The 19,026-nt window shown below is 37.2% G+C and overlaps 3 protein-coding genes across 6 annotated transcripts; all 3 read right to left on the reverse strand.

The window, feature by feature from the left end:
- Window positions 1–490: 490 nt before the first annotated feature.
- LOC141901927 (inosine-5'-monophosphate dehydrogenase 1b-like) lies at window positions 491–11,272 on the reverse strand. 4 transcript variants are annotated; one of them, XM_074789509.1, is made up of 18 exons: window positions 11,151–11,272; window positions 10,711–10,934; window positions 10,116–10,214; window positions 8,661–8,709; window positions 7,882–7,968; window positions 6,249–6,350; window positions 5,242–5,316; window positions 4,946–5,152; window positions 4,771–4,858; window positions 4,571–4,673; window positions 4,387–4,483; window positions 3,315–3,405; window positions 3,118–3,213; window positions 2,634–2,777; window positions 2,412–2,553; window positions 1,582–1,725; window positions 1,407–1,490; window positions 491–1,274 (listed from the first exon to the last, which is right to left on the reverse strand). In XM_074789509.1, the coding sequence occupies exons 2-18, from the start codon at window positions 10,902–10,904 to the stop codon at window positions 1,253–1,255; spliced, it is 1,824 nt and encodes a 607-aa protein (XP_074645610.1). In that variant the 5' UTR covers window positions 10,905–10,934; window positions 11,151–11,272; the 3' UTR covers window positions 491–1,252. The 4 variants fall into 4 exon arrangements, with proteins under 4 accessions (XP_074645610.1, XP_074645609.1, XP_074645611.1 ...); XM_074789508.1 differs by having other exon boundaries at window positions 10,711–10,897; window positions 11,151–11,233; XM_074789510.1 differs by lacking the exon at window positions 7,882–7,968 and having other exon boundaries at window positions 10,711–10,897; window positions 11,151–11,231.
- Window positions 11,273–12,440: 1,168 nt separating this feature from the next.
- On the reverse strand, window positions 12,441–15,909 carry LOC141901928 (rap1 GTPase-GDP dissociation stimulator 1-like). The gene is made up of 2 exons (XM_074789512.1): window positions 15,814–15,909; window positions 12,441–15,571 (listed from the first exon to the last, which is right to left on the reverse strand). Exon 2 carries the CDS (start codon window positions 15,540–15,542, stop codon window positions 13,695–13,697), a length of 1,848 nt encoding a protein of 615 aa, XP_074645613.1. The 5' UTR covers window positions 15,543–15,571; window positions 15,814–15,909; the 3' UTR covers window positions 12,441–13,694.
- A 262-nt stretch (window positions 15,910–16,171) lies between these two features.
- On the reverse strand, window positions 16,172–18,939 carry LOC141901195 (uncharacterized). Its single transcript, XM_074788305.1, has 5 exons — window positions 18,709–18,939; window positions 18,385–18,612; window positions 17,508–17,792; window positions 17,226–17,342; window positions 16,172–17,148 (listed from the first exon to the last, which is right to left on the reverse strand). Exons 1-5 carry the CDS (start codon window positions 18,719–18,721, stop codon window positions 16,172–16,174), a joined length of 1,620 nt encoding a protein of 539 aa, XP_074644406.1. The 5' UTR covers window positions 18,722–18,939.
- Between the last annotated feature and the right edge of the window lie 87 nt (window positions 18,940–19,026).

Consider the following 19,026-nt stretch of genomic DNA (forward strand, 5'->3'; position numbering starts at 1 on the left):
ATAAATGTACTTTATACTGGTCGCTGTGGCAAGGAAACTCGACATCTTTTTTCCATGAATTGTTTATAAAGATGAAGTCACCCTATAGTAATTCTCAACCAACCTTACTCTTCTGCAGTCCGACTATGAGCAATCCAAATACATTTTCATATACAACTCTAATCAAGGAATTTGGATGTTTGTCCCCAAGAAAAATCAGGGAATTATGACATTTTTGACATGAAAATGGAGAAATTTTTGGTGTCCTGTCTTTGTTGGTGATGATTGCATTTGAGGCAACACATGATCTGTGACCAAAATAACATTTTCCTTATAACGGACCATTGTGGCACCTAATTCTAATATTGATATCATTGTGACTGCTTGATAAGAAGAGACCACTGAGGATATTTCAAATTACATTCAGGAATCTTTTGGTGAAGGGTCGGGGAATTATGGATTTCCTACTGTAAGATAAGCAACAAGAATCATCCATGAATACAAAAACTGATTTAAACAAGAGATGGCTTCTTTATTCAAAATTATTTGAGGTAACACATAATATAATACATCCAGATTGTATCCTAGTGAGACGTTCCAGCAGATGGAAACATAAAATTTAGAACTTAGTGAAAGAAATTCAATGATCCATGATTCTGGTTATCCATGTTTTATATCTATCGAATTATTGAACAATTTCATATTACAGACATTAAACAAACAATACACGCATTAACAATTAACCAAAATCCATCAAATTCCCTAAACAACTTTCATGATCAACAGATTCAATTATGGCTGAAACAATTTGGCTTTTTGTCAGTATTTCTAAGTAATCGTTCATTCAATAAACATCAACATTGAAATAGATTTATCAATTCTTATATCATGTGTCACAGACACATAACAACATCGATAACAGAACTAGCTATTAACATAGAACTTGATTATTTAGATGTCAACAGAGTCCATTTATCCACGGAAGTGGTAGAAAATTCATTAGAATGCAACTAAAAGGCACAAATATTCCATTAGGAGTACAGATACTCGTGTTAAACAGGAAAGAAATAACATATGAATGTATGGCAACCTCAATACTGAAAGATTATACAAATTTAATATGTATTTACAACATTAGTTGATTCGTGCTAATGAGAGTCTTCGCAAGCACTCCTCTTCTTCCATTTAAAAAGTAAGTCTAAGTGTATTAGTCTAAATGCACTGATTGCAGGATGGGACGGTAGGAGTCCTTCGATCAATTCTGTTCTGTTCATTAATACAACCTCTTCTCATACCTAAAATTGATGATAAAACTTAATACAATAACTGCTGCTGAAAGCAGAATAAAAGAGATCGTGCATCATGTAAGAATGATGCGGCAAATTAAACAAAAACTTCATATTAAGTAATGAACATTTTACACTTACGAATGTAATCCATGTACACCACCTTCCACTTGAGCAGATGTAGATCTCCTCTCAAACTTCAATTCTCCAGAATACATCATTGACCTGCAAATATCAGAGTCTCACAGTAAAACTTTATCATATCGGTACATATATTTCACCAAACTGAGGTCAGTCGCTCGCAATAACAAATTACCTTAAAACAGATAAACTTTTGGCACCTATGTCTTGACATCCATGTTGAACTCCCGCAACTAGGTACGGCACAAATCGGTGAATGGAACCTTTATCGACGATATTACCAGCTACGCCTTGAGCTACTTTGACTTTATCATTCTCACTGTTAAAACAACATAATAACATAATTTACTTACAGTAGAATCAGTCATTTGTATTATCTTTTCATATTTTCAAACTCATGAATTAAATATTCCACCAGCAAGCAGCTAGAACAAGCCGATTCAACACATTTTTCAATGAAATTGAATGCAGCGAAAACAATGTAAATACCTGGTAGTAATGGTGAAAGGAAAGCATAGCAGGTTACACAAGCACATCATATTCCATTACAAGAGCAGCGTAAAATGGTTCTGTGACTTAATTATTACAATAAGGTAAGGCAATAAATCAAGCAATACGCCTTGTAAATGAAAACTCAACGTCTCAGAAACATGAGCACACCTAAAGCATATGGGCTACCTGTTAATTTAAGGTATTTTTCAGAAACAATTGAAACCCATTAAATGCCTAATTAAAATGTTTCTGAGACAAAAATGTCAGTGATTAATATGTTAAAGTCACTTACCAGGGTTGCTCATTTTATCTATGCAAGTTCTCTTTAAGAATATGCATTGTTTTTATCATTTGACCAAATCTAACAAACAGCATATTGTATCATCAATTTTCACGTTCAAAAAACCATCATGCCCTGGCATGTGAGGCCAGAATTAGTCAATGAGAAACACTTCACACAGAATGGAATATAATGGAACAATGTACCGCCTTAATGTAAGATTCAACTCTTGCCTGAAGTATCTACTCTGTGACCCTTTGTAATCCATGGCGTCTAATGATCCCATGCCGCGATATTTCTTCAAACGGACTCCGTCAGTAAAGAAATACTCTCCAGGAGCTTCAGTCGTTCCACCTAACAGCGAACCCATCATCACTTAAGAAACAAAACAGAAGAAGTCATCGAAACTTGATATGCGACAAAATGATAATTTGAAAAGCAAATTTAGCTCATACCCGTAGAGGCTCCCAATGAGAGAGCTTTGATAATGTGACCAACTGTTGAAATTCCTCCATCAGCAATGACTGGTACCCCGAACCTACGAGCATATTCAGCAACTTTATACACAGCAGTTCCCTGCGGTCGACCAACAGCCATTACTAAAAAATCAAGTGTTAGACGAAAATGGAACCATAATCCAACTTCGAAAATACAACAATTAGTCTTTAAATATCAATTTCATGTATATTTTTGCAGAATATCTATCATACCTGACGAGAGAAATCCCACAATAACAGCTGTATTGTATTTGAGCAGCGACGTTTCGGCTTACAACTGTTAGCCATCATCAGTACACCTAACAGTTGTTAGCCGAAACGTCGCTCCTCAAATACAATCGTTCTGATATAGAATTTTTCAATTTTGGCTTTGTTATTGTGGGATTTCTCTCGTCATCATCATACACGGATATTGCGTATCTCTTCGTCTAATCTATCATACCTTCTTGTGTAATACATATAGATCCACTTCCCATTCCAACACGTAAACCATCCACTCCGGCATCTATTAGATTCTTAGCTTGAGCTGCAGTCACAACTAAATAACATCAAAAATATACAACTAAGTACAATGTAACATTCGTAACAACAAAAGTGAATAAATGTCGACTATTGTATTCAATTATTGATTATGCTCACCATTTCCACCAATGATTTGTAAATGTGGATACTTGGACTTAATGAATCGTATTATGTTGATTTGATAAATTGAGTTTCCTTGAGATGAATCCTGAAAGGACACAACATTCATCCAAAACATTGAAATTTCAACATAATTCAACACCTTTCAACGTAATTTCAAATTGCACTTTTCATTAATCAATATAAAGTGAAGTCTATTGTCATATACAGGAATAATATTCAAAGAATAAACAAAATTCTGGGTTTTTTTTCTCAGAAAACAATCACACAACACGAAATGAGGGCTTTTATTGAGCATTCCTACTTGAGGAAAAACTCTCAAACCAAATGACAATTACGTAGGTGTTTTTCTAAGAGTTAAATAATATCGTCTACCATAGATAACAACAGTGCCTTCACAATAGTGTAGTGAATAACACGTATGGCTGGCTATACATGACGTACTATCAGTGACTATGTAAAGAGGAATGTCCAATTCCATTGTCATATAAAATAGTATTAATCTAACATTATTTTCATTCCAATTTTATTTCATTACTCAAACAGTGAGATTACATTCATTTATCAAAGAATTAACCGAATATCAATCCCGGGTCAGCTGCTTTCTGCTGCAATTTCAAACTTAACTTCGCCATTTGGCATAGCATGATGAACCGTGAAATTGCTTACTAAGTTGATGTGATGTATATAAAGAGAGTACTAGTGCACAATACACTGAAATGGTACACAGTTTACCTTGAGTAGTTCTTCATAAACGACCCCACCCTGACCGACGTTGCCTAACTCGGTATATTTACTCTGCCGTGGGTGGCGATAGTCATCCTCAAAACGCAACAATACAAACAATATACATATTCACCCTCACAGCAGAAACAAATATACATTTATATTCTCGGAAAATACGATGTGATGTTGCTGCACTTAACGGAAAACTTCTAACTATTATAACGCAAATCAATTTTTAGCGGGTCAAAGAAATAATGAAATAATCATATTACGTAAATCAATGTAAAACAGTTGGGCAAGGTCGCTCAAGGAAAAATCTCAATAACATTAAATTGTAACTTACAAGGACAATCACATCTACTCCTGCTTGCACTAAGAGATCAAGTCGGTGTTTATCCTCTTCATGTGTACTGACAGCTGCTCCGACTAATAACTGTTTCCTGAAATATTCATCCAACGACTCTTAGCAAATAAAATCATCGCACACTTGTATTTATATAACAGGCAAAAAAATAGGAATAACATACTTATCATCTTTGGACGCTAATGGAAATTCCCGATTCTTCTTCAAATCAGTTCTGGCTATTATCGACACTAGTTCACCATTATCATTCACTATTGGTAATTTACCTGTGGAATTATATGCAATACATTTTAATTAGTAACTGAACAAACTCCTCGCTATATTCTATGAGGCGTTAGACAAGGAGGCCTATATACTACAAACCTTTTCTGCTTTTCTGTAATATTTTATTTGCTTCTTTGAGTGTAACATTAGCAGGAGCCACCACAAGATCTTCTAACTTCGTCATTACCTGAAAGTCAGTTGATGCAAAATGAACCATTTATCGCAGAACAGTGGAATCATTCTCTCACTGATCCTGATCATATTTCAGACATACCTCTTTAATCGGAGTGTTATACAGGTCCTTGTGTATGAAATCAACATCGCGTTGTGTTACGAGACCGAGCAGTTTCTGACCCATTTGACCATTTTGTGTGACGGGAAAACCAGAAAACCCATGTTTCCTTTTTAGATGAAACACATCGCCGACCGTGTGCTCTGGTCCCATTACAACCGGATCCATTATAAAACCTTGTTCATATTTCTATTAAAAAGTTCAAAAAATCAGTAAGACCATTAGGCTACACCAAAGCATCTATGAAATTTAACCGATTACGTATTTTCTAAACTTACTTTGACTTTACGAACTTCATTGGCTTGGAATTCTGCAGTACAATTATGATGAATTATGCCAACACCGCCACACAACTAGAATATGCAAGATGATTTATAGATATTATTGATTGATAAGTCATACATAAAATCATGAGCAGAAAATCATGGATTGGTAAAGCAGTGTGATCTAACGATGAGGCCCGAGGTTACAGGCATTATTCGATGTAATACTTCCAATAAACTCAATCAAGAAATAAACAAATTCTCCTTGTCAGCCAGGAAATGGGGACTACTGTTAAAGCCAGGGGATACAAATTACAGTGAATGAAGAGAACAATAAGTCAACCTTTCTAATTAACACAATAAAAGCTAATCTACTGGTAAGATATTGATATAGCTGACTTATTCACCTATCCATTATTATAATACTAGTATTAGACTATGTTTAACATGAAATATCTCAATCACTTCTAATCATTCATTCGTCCTCGAAATGATTGTTCTTTGTTATATAGAGACATCAGATCGATAGCCCTTTATCAGTGTACCTGTGATCAACCCATAAATCCATAATATGTAATAATGCTGTCAATATCAATAGTGTAGACATATGAAGTTCATACCCCAATTAGTGGCTATTGTACGATAAAATAATTGTAGTATAGTCTCAGGCATGGATCCAGGGTTCAAGCTATACTGTATTGGAAGACAATTTAGGGACGCTTTCTATCCATGAGAATGCAAACACTGCAGGCGTGAATCAATCCGAGAAAATTTTGAAAACAGGTGCTGAAATGTGCAGTAAAAAGTATGGCCGACGAAATCTCGAAAAGTACTTGAAATTCTAGACTGTTTTGAGCAATTGAGCATTGCAGCTAATAACATGGTTCCTAAAGTTACATGACTAAAAAATTATAAGTGTTCTTAAATCTTAAATACTGGTCTTTTGAGTTGTAAGACTGGTCATGGATAGAAGCAGCCCCTGAGTATTAAAGGTAATTCCTTCATCAACAGTTTTTACGTACCGCCATTGCTATGGCCATGTGTGATTCTGTGACGGTATCCATCGGTGATGAGACTAGAGGCGCATTTAGTGAGATCTTTTTCGTCAATGCCGATGTCAAATCCTGTAAAAATAAAATCAAAATAATGCATAACTAACTTTAAAACAACATTGTAAAAAAGCATCATGCTTAATATAAGTCAAGCTGAAATATGAAAGCGTATATATTTAGTACACCAGGGCACGAGAGAACAATTTAAAAACTTGGTTGAAATCACTCATCCAATTAAAAGCAAGCACAATGGATACATATTGCTGCTGATGTATTATATATTTACTCTATAGCTTAGAACTACTTGAAATAATCTATAACTGGCTGTCAGTTTTCACTCTTCAACGGTACACAAATAAAACGTATTTTTCCGTCAACAAGCACATCTAGGAAATGGGTTGCCATGGAAACCATTTAATGGCATAAATGTAGAATCGCGTATGGAGCGCTGTAGGTGGGTACGGACGGAAGGCAAGTCATACCCAACAGCTATATAAACTGGATATATGTATACATCATAGCGATACAATCGACAGCTGAGATACAACACAAATCAGAGAGTAAAATGAAATTCTGTTATACATCTTACACACAGAATGCTAAACCCGATGACAACAAGTATCATAGATTCCATTTAATAAATCGAGGGATATCTAAATGCAACCATTGTGTGCACAGCGCTATTATGAAAATATCTAATAATATTAACTTTCACTCATATCCTGAAATGCTAAACAATTGATGCTTGACAAAAGAATAACAATATATGACAACATTTTATTGGAGTTAATTATAGCATGATCTATGGTCCTCTGTTATAAGCATGGAAATAAGAACACTTGAAGGCAATGTTTCCAAAAAGCACCAGGAACATCGCAAATGTACTCAGCTGAAATGAGACAAACACAAAGTGACGAAACACCAATTTTAGAGAAAGGTGGACAGGTGGTAATCGTGCTACTCAAAACATAGCTTGATGATTTTTATGGGATATTCTACTAATGATTTGGAAACACTGCCCAAAAGAATTACATTATTACAGAGAGACGAACTGAAATATATCCTCACGAACCAGGGATATCATCCAATCAGGATTCCGATAACCCTACCACAGTAACCAACGGAACATTCACGTTGTTCCAGTACAAATATACCTTATAAAGCGATACAATTGAAACCTATACATTCACCCGAGATATGATTTGAAATAAAACCTCGGCCTACGCATTCGAAAAAGATCTGAAAGAAGGGAATTCGTAGTGCCTTTAAAGTAATTTCTTAAATGAGTTCCAGCAAATACAGGGTCCCTACAGATTGAACATTCCTGGACAGGAGAAAATTTAAAGAAACTGCTGATAAAGCATTAATTTGGCAGTTTTGTAAGCAAGTTTTAATGTTTACACTGTTTCCTAAACTCAGTTTCTTATACAATAACCGCCTTATTGGATAGATTATTTAGGGAATCAAGGAATGTAGGGACCCGGTAATAACCTTTAAAGTTACCGACATAAGGCCCTGGAAACCATTCAATGCTTTACCCTGGCAAGTGAGGACACATGGATAGAAATAAACACAAGACGGATGTACTGAGAATTGATTTTACCTCCTTGTGATGAAGAAAACAAGGACATTCTTTAGAACAAGGTGACTGTACTGATGAGTACATTTGCGCAGCTCCCTCTTGTAGATGCTACAGTGACAGCAGAATAAAACGTTGCGTGATCTATGTATCGTTCTGAACCTACCCTATACCAATACGTGCTTAATCCATGTCAGTTAGTGATTAATTAATGAGTTAGTTAGCAACTTAGTGAAGTGTTCATCGAATGAGTAGGTCTATTTTAGCCAAAAAAACATCATGCTACTCAAAAGGTCATAATACTTCTTGTATTTACAGGTAAACATAAAAATGGTACCTATGTGCATTTGATAAGAATCAAAATTGAAATGTGACCACGTTGAATAGAACTCAAGTAAATGAAAAACATAATGAATTGTTGTCATCTTAATCAAATCAAATAGAAATGAACACTGATCCACAGTCGGGATGCAACATTGATTGTAAATCATTTTCACCAAAAAAAAAGTATCATTTTGTTATAAACGAGAAATACCGGTAAATGAATCAAAATCAGACATCACATCATCATCCAACAGCCAGCTGCTCGTCTCGAGCTAGGATACTGAGTGGGTGGCCCGAACGAGTCTAGATATTCTGACAATTTAGTATCTAATCACAACTATACATTAGTTATTTCAATTACTTCAAGTAAAAAAAACACAATCAAGGCAATTATAAATGATATCAAAGTATTATCAAATCGTCAAAGAAGCTTATTATTGGTATGAGCTGATTTGATTCACCACACCTACGAGACTTACCACTTCATCTGCAGCAAAATCAATAAATCCAGGTAAGATGAGGAAATCGCTGTAAAAATGAGAAAAAATGATCATCACAGGTATGACAGTCTACATGAGAACACTCATAAAGGTTAATTCTAGAGCTGTCTTTTTTTTTTGGGACGAAGCTTTGAGCATCTATTACCGCCCTTCAACCAATATCAACCCACCTCAAATACCCTTTTATATAATTCAATGCCTATGGAAGTTAACTATTGACTCTACATAAATTCATAATCCAAAATATTTTTTGATATGATTGAAGTAATCAACATAAAAACCCCGGACCCGGTTTTATAGACTGGTATTTTCTTTAACCCGGGGGTTAACTCAATTGATAATGAATTGAGATAGCCTGGGTTCAGTTAAATACCAAGACTGAAAATGTTAAACTAATTATAACCCTTAAACCTCACCCTAACCCTCAAAACTAACCCTACCCACCAAAATCAGGACAGCCAAACACCACCTCCAGCGATGATTGCCGAAGTTGGTTTCAACTATAATTCCATTCTATATGATTATTGACAACATTGGATACTTATTTTAACACCATAAACAGATCTGGCAACAAAATTAATATTTATAATAAGTGGGAAGTACAACCATGAGAAATATACCCAAATATCTCCTCAGGATTTAATGTCAGCGATATCCGCTGACTAAAGAGAGTTTTGCTGGTATCGCTAATGCATAACGGAACTTTAAGTTTCACGACATTTGGTTTAGTGTAGATAAAAAATAAGAGGGGATTCGTTATATCATTGGGCGAAAACAGTCGCATCAATTGATAATTAAGACGATGAATAAAGTTTCGCACAGGGCGGGCCTTTCGTTCAGTCATTTGAAATGTGTTGTTGAAGTAATAGCATCCCAAGACTCCACAATTTCTACGACGAGACAAGCCCCTGGGCCTGGCCTGCCGTGGGTTTAGATTTCGTTGTAGATAACGAACAATATTATCTCCTCATTTTGAACACACCAACAACAAGGTTAAAGCCCATCCGAGTGTTTCTAATATCACATAATAATCGTCCCATCCTTTCCCGGCAGGGATTCATAACCTGATGGCATCGAGAAACCCTGCACACTAGATGATGTCATTATCAGCCAATCAGATATCCCGTTTTATTTTAGCCCGGGTTTTCCCGTTTATAGTTCTTCCATGATTGAAATTTACCTCAGCGATTATAAAACGTCAACGAGCAATCTGATCGGTGCCGCAAGTTTTCATAATGCGGCAAAGCTGCGCATGTTCATGCGCACCCGGTCTACTGTGGCAGGGGTTCGTGCTGTGGCTAAGTGTAGCGATGCCATCAGGTTCGAATCCCTCCCTGCCGTGGGAGGATGTAATCATCCATACGATCCACACCTTTCTGTTTTCTTCATTCATTTTTAACAAACAACCAACAACGACAACGTTTAATTACTTACTTATAAGTGAGACCGTCTCCATTACAGAACAATTGAGCCCCAGTTAAACCATCATCCGGTACATATCCAGTGCCACCAGTTATAAGGTAGTCTGCCATGCTGAATTTACGAAAAATACTTGATAAAAATGTTTTTTCAACACGCTTTCGGTCTCGTCTCGTCTATCTAAGGACACGCATGGATTTCCTAACCTCAAGGCCGTGGACTCAGACTGGCAATACTAACGACCGCCAAATACCGACCAAGCAATTAGCTATATTTTTCCTATAGCACAAAACGCCAACGGTGCTCGAGACTCGGTCTGGTTTTTTCCTGAATGGATGGATAGCTATTTTTATACAATACACTGAACAACATGCACAGTCAGATTCATCTTAGATCAAATCTAATTAATTTTTGGGCCGAGTTCCTCTCCTGTGCCCGGCGCGACCGTCGGGCCGGGACAACCCGGTGGGGTTTTTAGAGGTTTTTTTTACGAAATATGTTTTGAATAAAATTTTCAATGATTTCAATCATTTCTGATTAATTTTTCTTAAAGTAAACGAAGGTGTAGCTCAGTGGACGCGATCAAATATAGTAATTCGAAGCTTCTTACCTGCCGACGGCATAACCCATCTGTTGCATTTGCGACGAACATCTTTTATTGGCGGATTCATGACCGATGGCTGCAGGGCGATTGGTACCGGCAGCAGCAGCAGGATTGGTCGCCGGGTTGTTGGTGGCAGTGGTGGTGGTGGTGGCCAGTTGTGGAGCAGGTGGCGTTTGTTGGCTCATTATCACCGCTGACATTAAACAACAAAAACACACGCTAGATCTAGGCTATAAGAAAACATCATGTACAACTAGTAATAAATGCAATGAATGCAAGAGAGAATTTCTATCAATTTTTCGAAAGTTTTGATTGATGCAACAAAATAATGATAGAAATCCATGATTTATTAGTTTTCTTTTAGAAAGAAAAAACTGATGCGAAGTAAATGCCAAACACAAATCGCAATTCATGAATTATAAGTTACGACAGTTTGCGAGCTCTACCTTGATCTTTCAGGAGAACACTCATCGAGGATCGGCTTCGATATCTAATGACGTATCCTGTCGTGGTAATTTGCCGGCACCATCGCATTAACGCAGTCAGTATATCTAATAATCAAATTTGCGAATAGTAAGTCCTTATAAAGCATGAGAAGAGTCCACTGCTGTGTCACTATCAGGGATGACAGGCTTTGGTAATAGATTCTCTCCGTATCTATGGGAATCAATTTTCAGCCTGCAACAGCCGCACTGACACTGCTTGCGCTGAATCGAGCCTCGAAACATCGCCCAGATGAACAGAAATTATTTCTTAGAAAAACACACGCATATACGTGTTCCCTGCTTCTGTAGACGCCTTGTTTTAACGAAAATTTTAACACCTATTTTTTACATAGATTTATAGTATTCAAAGTACGTCACACTCTGATGTGAAGAACAGGAAGTCGAATTTAAAAGATTAAAATTTCCCCTATGACGATGATCTCTAGTGACAGTTCGAAACGTCGTATCTTTTCATATATATATATATATTTTTTTTTACAAATACAATTCGTTTTAAGACGTTTAGATTTTGTAGTGGGTTTTCAACTTATTATATTCATATATACTATAAATTATTATATGAAATCAAAGAGGAGAAAGTCATACTGATATATAACCAATTGGATTGAACCTTATATAACGAATCCGGGGTTTAGTGATGACTACGGTCTTTCCCAGAAAACTGTTGTAATTACATAAGAATCATTAAGCTTGATAGACCAACGCGTAGTTTACCTATAGTTTTGATGATGATATCTTATATCAAATTACAAGGAGTAACCACGACATGGCGGAGACGGCACCAAGTCATACCTTTAAATAAATGATTCTAATATAATTTCCCTAATTTTGATGTGTAAAATGATGGGTTTTGAGACATAGATTTTGAAAAATTGTGTGCATACACCGAATGAAATACATACGTCACTTTACCGCATGAAATTACTCAAATGACTCTTTGGTATGATATCCGATATCAAGATGGTGCTATTGTACAAAATTTCCTAAATTAATGTTTATCATTCAAACCACAGATCTATTTTCAAGAGAGACATCGAATGGACAAAATCTTCCTCGTGAAAAAGAGCAAATCATCTCCAACGATAGGGTTTCCTTTTTAATAGAAATCTTCGTGAAAGGGGCAATATTTGATTTTCCGTCAAATAAAGAGATAAGGTACTAAAACTCCAGGATGTTTCAACCAAAATGTACAATTTCCGAGGGTTATAACAAAACAAAATATTTCCATCATTTAGCACAATTTATTTCGATACAGAACGGACTGTAAGCAATGGTTTTATCGTATCACATAATAAAATATTCAAAATTCTTTCACTTCCTCGTGACAAAAAGCCGTCTGATTTACAACAAACAGATCGTAGCATGCTAAACATTATTGTAGGTCATACGATACACCTGCATTAAAACACCATAAAGCGAGAAACGTCCATTTACACGTTCATATGACATTTATCACAGAATATCGTTAAAAATATTTATCCGGTATTTTAGATACACTGGTGGATCAGATTAAGCAAAGGGTTGCATCACAAATTCCTGAATATCGTTTTCACACAATATATCTAATAATCAAATCTATTATGGCACAAGACTTTTGAAATACTGTACAACAATAGTACAATGATGTTACATCAGTGGTTCATTTAAATAGTTTAGAAAAATCTAACACTTAGATAGAAAGAGACCATATCAATCCAATATTCATTCATTTTAAAACATGTAATTAATTCTGTGTTATTTCAGTATTAAAATGCAACGATTATCATTTTTCAGTTAAATCGAAGGATTCACGAATCAGAGAACATCAATTCATATTAAACAGCCGTACAATAATAGCTTATCACTAGAACAACAAAATCATTACAGCGAATGGAAATATCAAAGAGGAAATCGAATGAAATTCATGCTATTTCTGCTTAAATTTCCTGGATGATTCAATCATTTCATATACCGGGTAAGCGACAATTCCATAAAACACCTCGGCACATATTGACAACAACTACAATATTTAGAAGAGAGACCAGCTCATGCAGTTTGTTTTCAAAGATACAACCACTAAACCAAGAAATCAATGTACTTCATAATTATGAAGTACTATCATAATTCATGTTAAAAGTTATTTTCAACTCCCAGACAATTATCATAATATGATAATATGAATAATCGTCAAGAATTGAAACCAGGGCAGTTTTAAGCATGTTCCATTGAGGAGAATGAAAGCAGTATCAGAAACGGATAAAAATGTCTCTGATCAAATGCAATTCTATCTGACTAGTATTACTAAAACGCACTCTCAGTTACATCTGAATTAAGCAATTCAATTTGATTCTTGATAATAAAATAATCAAACAATATCATACTGGTTTATACACTTTTGAAATCAGTATCAATATCAAATTTGATTGTACCCATCTTTTCATGTTTTAAAAGGAATTTTTGTGACGATATATTTTTTGTATGTATTTTTGCTGGAATGAGATTCTGCTAATGTGGGCCGGTAATAGCGAGGACTTCGTGAACTTTAGCTTGAACCTTGCTATCCTCGCACTGACTTAACAATTGCAACGACTCAACGAGACCCACATCCATAAATACTTGCGTCAATACCTCGGAATGCAATAATAAACGAACAAGCATTAAAGTATTAAACACAATTTCAGATGGATATGCTTCCAGCGATAATAGAGACATGAGCGATGGAATTAGTTCCAATTCTTTCATATCATTAGCCATTGAGCCGAGGACACACGACGATAGAAGCGTCAACGCTAACAATGCTTCATTCAGCATCACTTGATGTTCGGATGACGTCATCGCTACCAGATGCGGTAGACCGCCGTGTTTCAGAATCAGCGACATGACTTCCGTCGATTTCGAGTTTTTGATCAACCACGCGAGAAGTCGATTAGCTTCGCCTTTAACGCCGGCGTGACTCTCCACTTTACACCAGCTAACCAGGTGCTTCAAGAAATTTTCATTCGCACCGACGTGGTTAGCGGCCACTTCTTGCCCGTCGATAGTCATGCGAATAAATCCGAGTAATTTAAACTGAACGGGCGTCATGTCGCAATCAACGAGCTTTAACACATGCGCCAAGGCACCGGATTTAACCATGACAGGTTTATTAACCGGCGGTATGGATAGATTACGCAGCGCGCTCAGAGCGCCGTGTTGAAGGGTAACATTAGACTTGGCATCGCCTTCGATAGATTTCAAAAGGTTTAAAAGTTCCTCGGTGATTCCATCTTTAACTAGCTGTATACAATGTACGTCGCTTCTAGCGAAGTTTCCCATAGCCAGCGCGCCGGACATTTTCAAATGATCGTGCGAACAAGACAGCCACTTTTTAGTCTCTTCAAAAATCAAACCCTTTCCGTTATCGTAAAGAATCTCCATGCTTTTATCTCCGGTAAGCAGCAGGATGACGAGATCGGCGGCGAGACGCACGACTTGTTGCGCATCGTCATCCTTTTCATCGCGATTCTTATTGATACAATTCAACAGTTTATTCATCAGTTCCGATTGTGCTAACTGCACTTTTATGTCATCATTTTCGGCGAGATTCGCCAAAAATTCTAAAACGGCATCGTCCAGCTCGCTATTAATACGCGTTTGCCATAAAGAGACGACCGACATCGGAATATTACTCGATTTCGCCGTGAGTTTTCCGACGTCGGAATCGACGAGACTGCTCAACGCCAACAGTATCATCGAACACAGATCTTCATCATCTCCGTAGCGTTGAATATACTCATCCAATATCTGCAACGAATCGAGTTCAAGAGCTTTCTCTTGTAAGCTTTCGTTCGTGTTCGTCAAATTCAGCAAACAACCGCAGCCCATCATGCGCAGTTTAGTCAGTGTTTCATTCGTTTCTTCCGTGTAATACTTTCGCAACAACTGCAATAATTTCTCTACGCCGTCGCAGCAGTCGACCGCGTCGCGACCAACGTCGTTATCGTAACAAATATTCCCCAACGCTCGACAAACCTGCGTACAAATTCCCAAATCTTCGTGCGGGAAATAATCGACGAACAACGGCACCAGGCCTTCATTTACGCATTCTTCACGGACAGTCGCTGATTTCGCGAGTTCGGCCACAGTTTGAGCGGACTTTTCCACGCACACGTCGGACTCAACAAGTAAACGTATCTCGGATAGTAAACCGTGTCCGATCAGATTCTTGCCGACTACCGACCGATCACAACCATCCGCAGTCAACACCTGTATGAAGTGATTCAACGATTTTTCGGCTACTTCTTTATCTTTGCCGCTGTCCGCCAGTTTCAGCTTCCGTAGCGAGTCAATCATAACATCATCGTCGGTTCCCATTTTAACCACTGTTTATATCTGTGGCTAACCTTATAAATAAAAAAGAATAACGTGAAACTTTTTACGAAGAAATGAAAAGCTAAGACGTGGTTGGTTTGGTGGGAGCTTAAAATGTATTCGATCCGATTTCTTTCAATTCAAGTTTCGCTTTTTCGGCTTCGAATTGACATTTCAGGAATTTGTTTTAACGAACGTTAAAACGAATTGTATACAAATATGACCCTCTGTCTATCATAGGGAACATTTAATAAAGGCTGTTGGCTTTCTTTACCTTGACAGCAACTCTATAAAAACAGCTTTTGACAGCAGACAGGAGAAAAATCTTCACGAAATCTGAATCTTGGGTGTCAACTTGACAGAATGGTAGTGTGGGTTAGATCCTATCCGCGAGGAGTTACTAGTTACATCACATCCAGTGGAGAATAATTAACGTTGGGTTCGAATCCCATTAATTTACAAGCCGACCATAAGGTACGAAATTGCATTTGAGTTCGAATCCGCGTAGTATCACAGTTTGGAAATTTAACAAAGCCTAGTATTCGAGAAAAGTATCCTAGAATGAAATTAGAGTGAGCAAAAATTTAACGATAAGAAGTTTTATTTCAAACATGAATCTTTCACCAATGCGATCAACTCTTCAGCAGGATTTTATGGACCAATCTCTTATGTACACGGACCATGTCTGATCGAGCAAAGCAATGATTACAAATATCACAGGAATAAGGTTTATCGCCAGTATGTGTGCGTCGATGTTGTCTCAGTCGAGAGGGGGTAAAAAATCGCTTGCCGCAATCCGAGCATTCGTGCGGTTTTTCGCGTAGATGTACCGCTCGCACATGATTGTTCAAATGACTGCGATCACTGAACGTTTTCTCACAAATCGAACACGGTAAGCGCACGTTGTCATGCAGCAACGCGTGCGAACGCAACGCGCCGCGTTCGAAGAATGTCCGACCGCAAACGTCACAGATCCAATCACGCGTTCTCGTCGCATTATGACAGCGTTCTATATGCGCGTTTAAACTGGAGACAGATGTAAATGCCGCGTCACACGAATCACACTTCGACGGCCGGTATTCGGCATGCGTCGCCATGTGCAGTTTAAAAAGTCGAAATTTATTCGCTCCCCTACCACAATCGAAGCATTTATACGCCGCAGTTCCAGGATGCGTTACACGAAAGTGATTTATATACGCTTTATGCGTGGTGAACGCCTCGTCACATAATCGACACCGCAAATCGAAATCAACCGTCGGTGGCCTACCTCGAGGTTTTATCGTTACCGTACCGCTACCGTGTTCGTGAACGTTATGTTCGTGAAACTGTTTCGAAGACCATTCAATGCAGCCTTTATCGCAGACATCGCACCAATACGCCGGTTCAGAATTATGTTCCTCGATGAAGTGTCGTTTTAAAACATCTTCCGACACAAAAACTTTCCCGCAAAGTCGACAATTCGTGCATACATCGATCTGCAGGTTATTCCGTTTATTCGCTGTCACAGTTTCCAGTGTTATTTGATGATGCTGGTACAAGTCATTCATCTGTTTAGGTTTTGATCGTATTTTCCTCTTTCCATCGACAACTTCTACCGGTAACGAATTCTCTGAAATGATGAATTCATGAAAATTCGCAATCATCACTCTTTTACGCAATAAACAATAATGTATATTTTCACCAAACCTTGAAACTTGTCAGAGATGTGTAAAATTTGATCATTTTCTTCTACAATACTATCGAGCAGTATTCTGCCATCAACATCCATATCGACATCAGATGATGGGAATTGAATCTCGTTTCCTGAAACGCCGAGAAAAATTACTGTAAAACTCACCTAAATGGCAAGTAGATTAGTTTGGAAGAATAGCAAATCAAGATATAATTTCGTATTTGTCCATGTTAGGTGATGTAAACTGTATCAACAAAAATTGGTTTGCTCTTGTTGTAACCTTCATCGTCACAAACCTAATTGAATTTTTGTAGTTATCATCTTATTTGATTGAATGTAGTCTTTGACATCGTATTCCTTTTCTTGAGCATCCTCCGACTTGAGATTATCATCAAAAACCTCCTCCTCTTCCGATAGATTATATTTATCAACGGACACCGCAAACGAATAATCGTCAGTAATCAATGATTGTTTACTGATGTCGGTAGTTTTTACTATGTTTGTAATTCGAGTCACAATTCCATTATCTATCGATGAAACCTGCGCTGCCAGAGCCTGCTCAGTCATCTGTTTGACTTTCGCTAAAAATAAAAACAATTCATAACCTTGCAACTTTCACTGCTGAAAGTTTCCCATCCTGTCGCTGGGAAATTTGAAACATTTTGAAAATTACCCCACAGTACAGTGTACAACAATATGTACTGCTATATTATGCAGTTGATACTGTCACCTTACAATAGGGAATTTCAACTAATTAAGGATTTTAGGCCTAAAAACACTGTTCCATTGGGAACCCAATCGAGGGTAAGTAGTAGTTAGTTGCCTAATCGTTGGTGGTAAGCTTTTTATAATCGGATGGGCTTATACCAACGGATGGATCGGATGGGCTTATATGTGGTTTGTGAAAATATCCGATCGTGAAACTAAACCACAGACAGGTTACTGACTAGGGTAAGTAGCTGAGTGGGGATTTGATGAAGACACTGTAGACCAATGGGACCAATGAATATTCTATGGAGACAAGTGAATTCCAGGGCTGTCAGAGTGACGATAGGGCATCATCACATGAATTGGAAATTCGAACATTTCCAGGGGCCAGCAATTAACCCAGGCAATTGGAAGCTGTAATTAAAAATCAGACCAACTCCTCAAGGCTTGAAAAAAAAAACAAACCTGCAGCTTTTTTAGCACACAAATTACTCCAGCAATCATCGTCTAACATCAATATGATTTCATAAAGAATTTCAAGATTTGTGTTTAAATAGTGAAAAAGCTCTTGTTCATCAATGAAAGCATCTTTTATTCCACCAGTAATTCGAATATATCCTTCATTTGTTGCACCATCACTAGACAGCAATGCATCTCGTAAAACCACTTCCTTTATGTAAGCTTCATTGAAACCTGCCAAAACAATTATCCACTTAAAAATGTTATGCCATAGGCTTGTAAAAAATAAACTTCTAAGGTATTAAATTAGGTATTAATTAAAATCCTTACTCAAATTAATCATCTCGCCTGGTTTGTTGTTTAAATGAATCGGACATCATATGAATTTTCCATTAAAATTTCTGAGATTCATTTGGTGAACCAAATCTACAAAGGAAGGGGCATGCACCAAAGAAAGTACTATAAATTAACATTCATCATGAGCAATTCTGCTATGCCTTATGGATTGATATTAGGCAGCCTGCACACAAGCGGCCTCACGGCAAGTAATACTGTAGTCAAAATCCTTTTGTATCATAGTCTAGTGCTGCCATCTAAACATTGCGCAACATTTCATTGGTGTAGACTGGTTGCAAGTCAGCATGAAGT

This window comes from Tubulanus polymorphus, chromosome 3 (genome assembly GCF_964204645.1).
Source record: "Tubulanus polymorphus chromosome 3, tnTubPoly1.2, whole genome shotgun sequence".
In the NCBI taxonomy this organism is placed as follows: domain Eukaryota; kingdom Metazoa; phylum Nemertea; class Palaeonemertea; order Tubulaniformes; family Tubulanidae; genus Tubulanus; species Tubulanus polymorphus.

Excerpts from the sequence above, each read along its gene's own strand:
- LOC141901927 (XM_074789508.1), bottom strand. The coding sequence starts at position 11,175 with ATGAGTGTTCTCCTGAAAGATCAAG. Across the intron at positions 6,351-7,881 it reads GTTTTCTTCATCACAAGGAG|GATTTGACATCGGCATTGAC; the intron begins GTAAAATCAATT and ends TTATTTTTACAG. Across the intron at positions 1,491-1,581 it reads AAAAGTTTATCTGTTTTAAG|GTCAATGATGTATTCTGGAG; the intron begins GTAATTTGTTAT and ends TGATATTTGCAG.
- LOC141901195 (XM_074788305.1), bottom strand. Across the intron at positions 17,793-18,384 it reads GTGTGCTAAAAAAGCTGCAG|CGAAAGTCAAACAGATGACT; the intron begins GTTTGTTTTTTT and ends TTTTATTTTTAG. Across the intron at positions 17,149-17,225 it reads CATCTCTGACAAGTTTCAAG|AGAATTCGTTACCGGTAGAA; the intron begins GTTTGGTGAAAA and ends TCATCATTTCAG.
- LOC141901928 (XM_074789512.1), bottom strand. The coding sequence starts at position 15,542 with ATGGGAACCGACGATGATGTTATGATTGACTCGCTACGGAAGCTGAAA.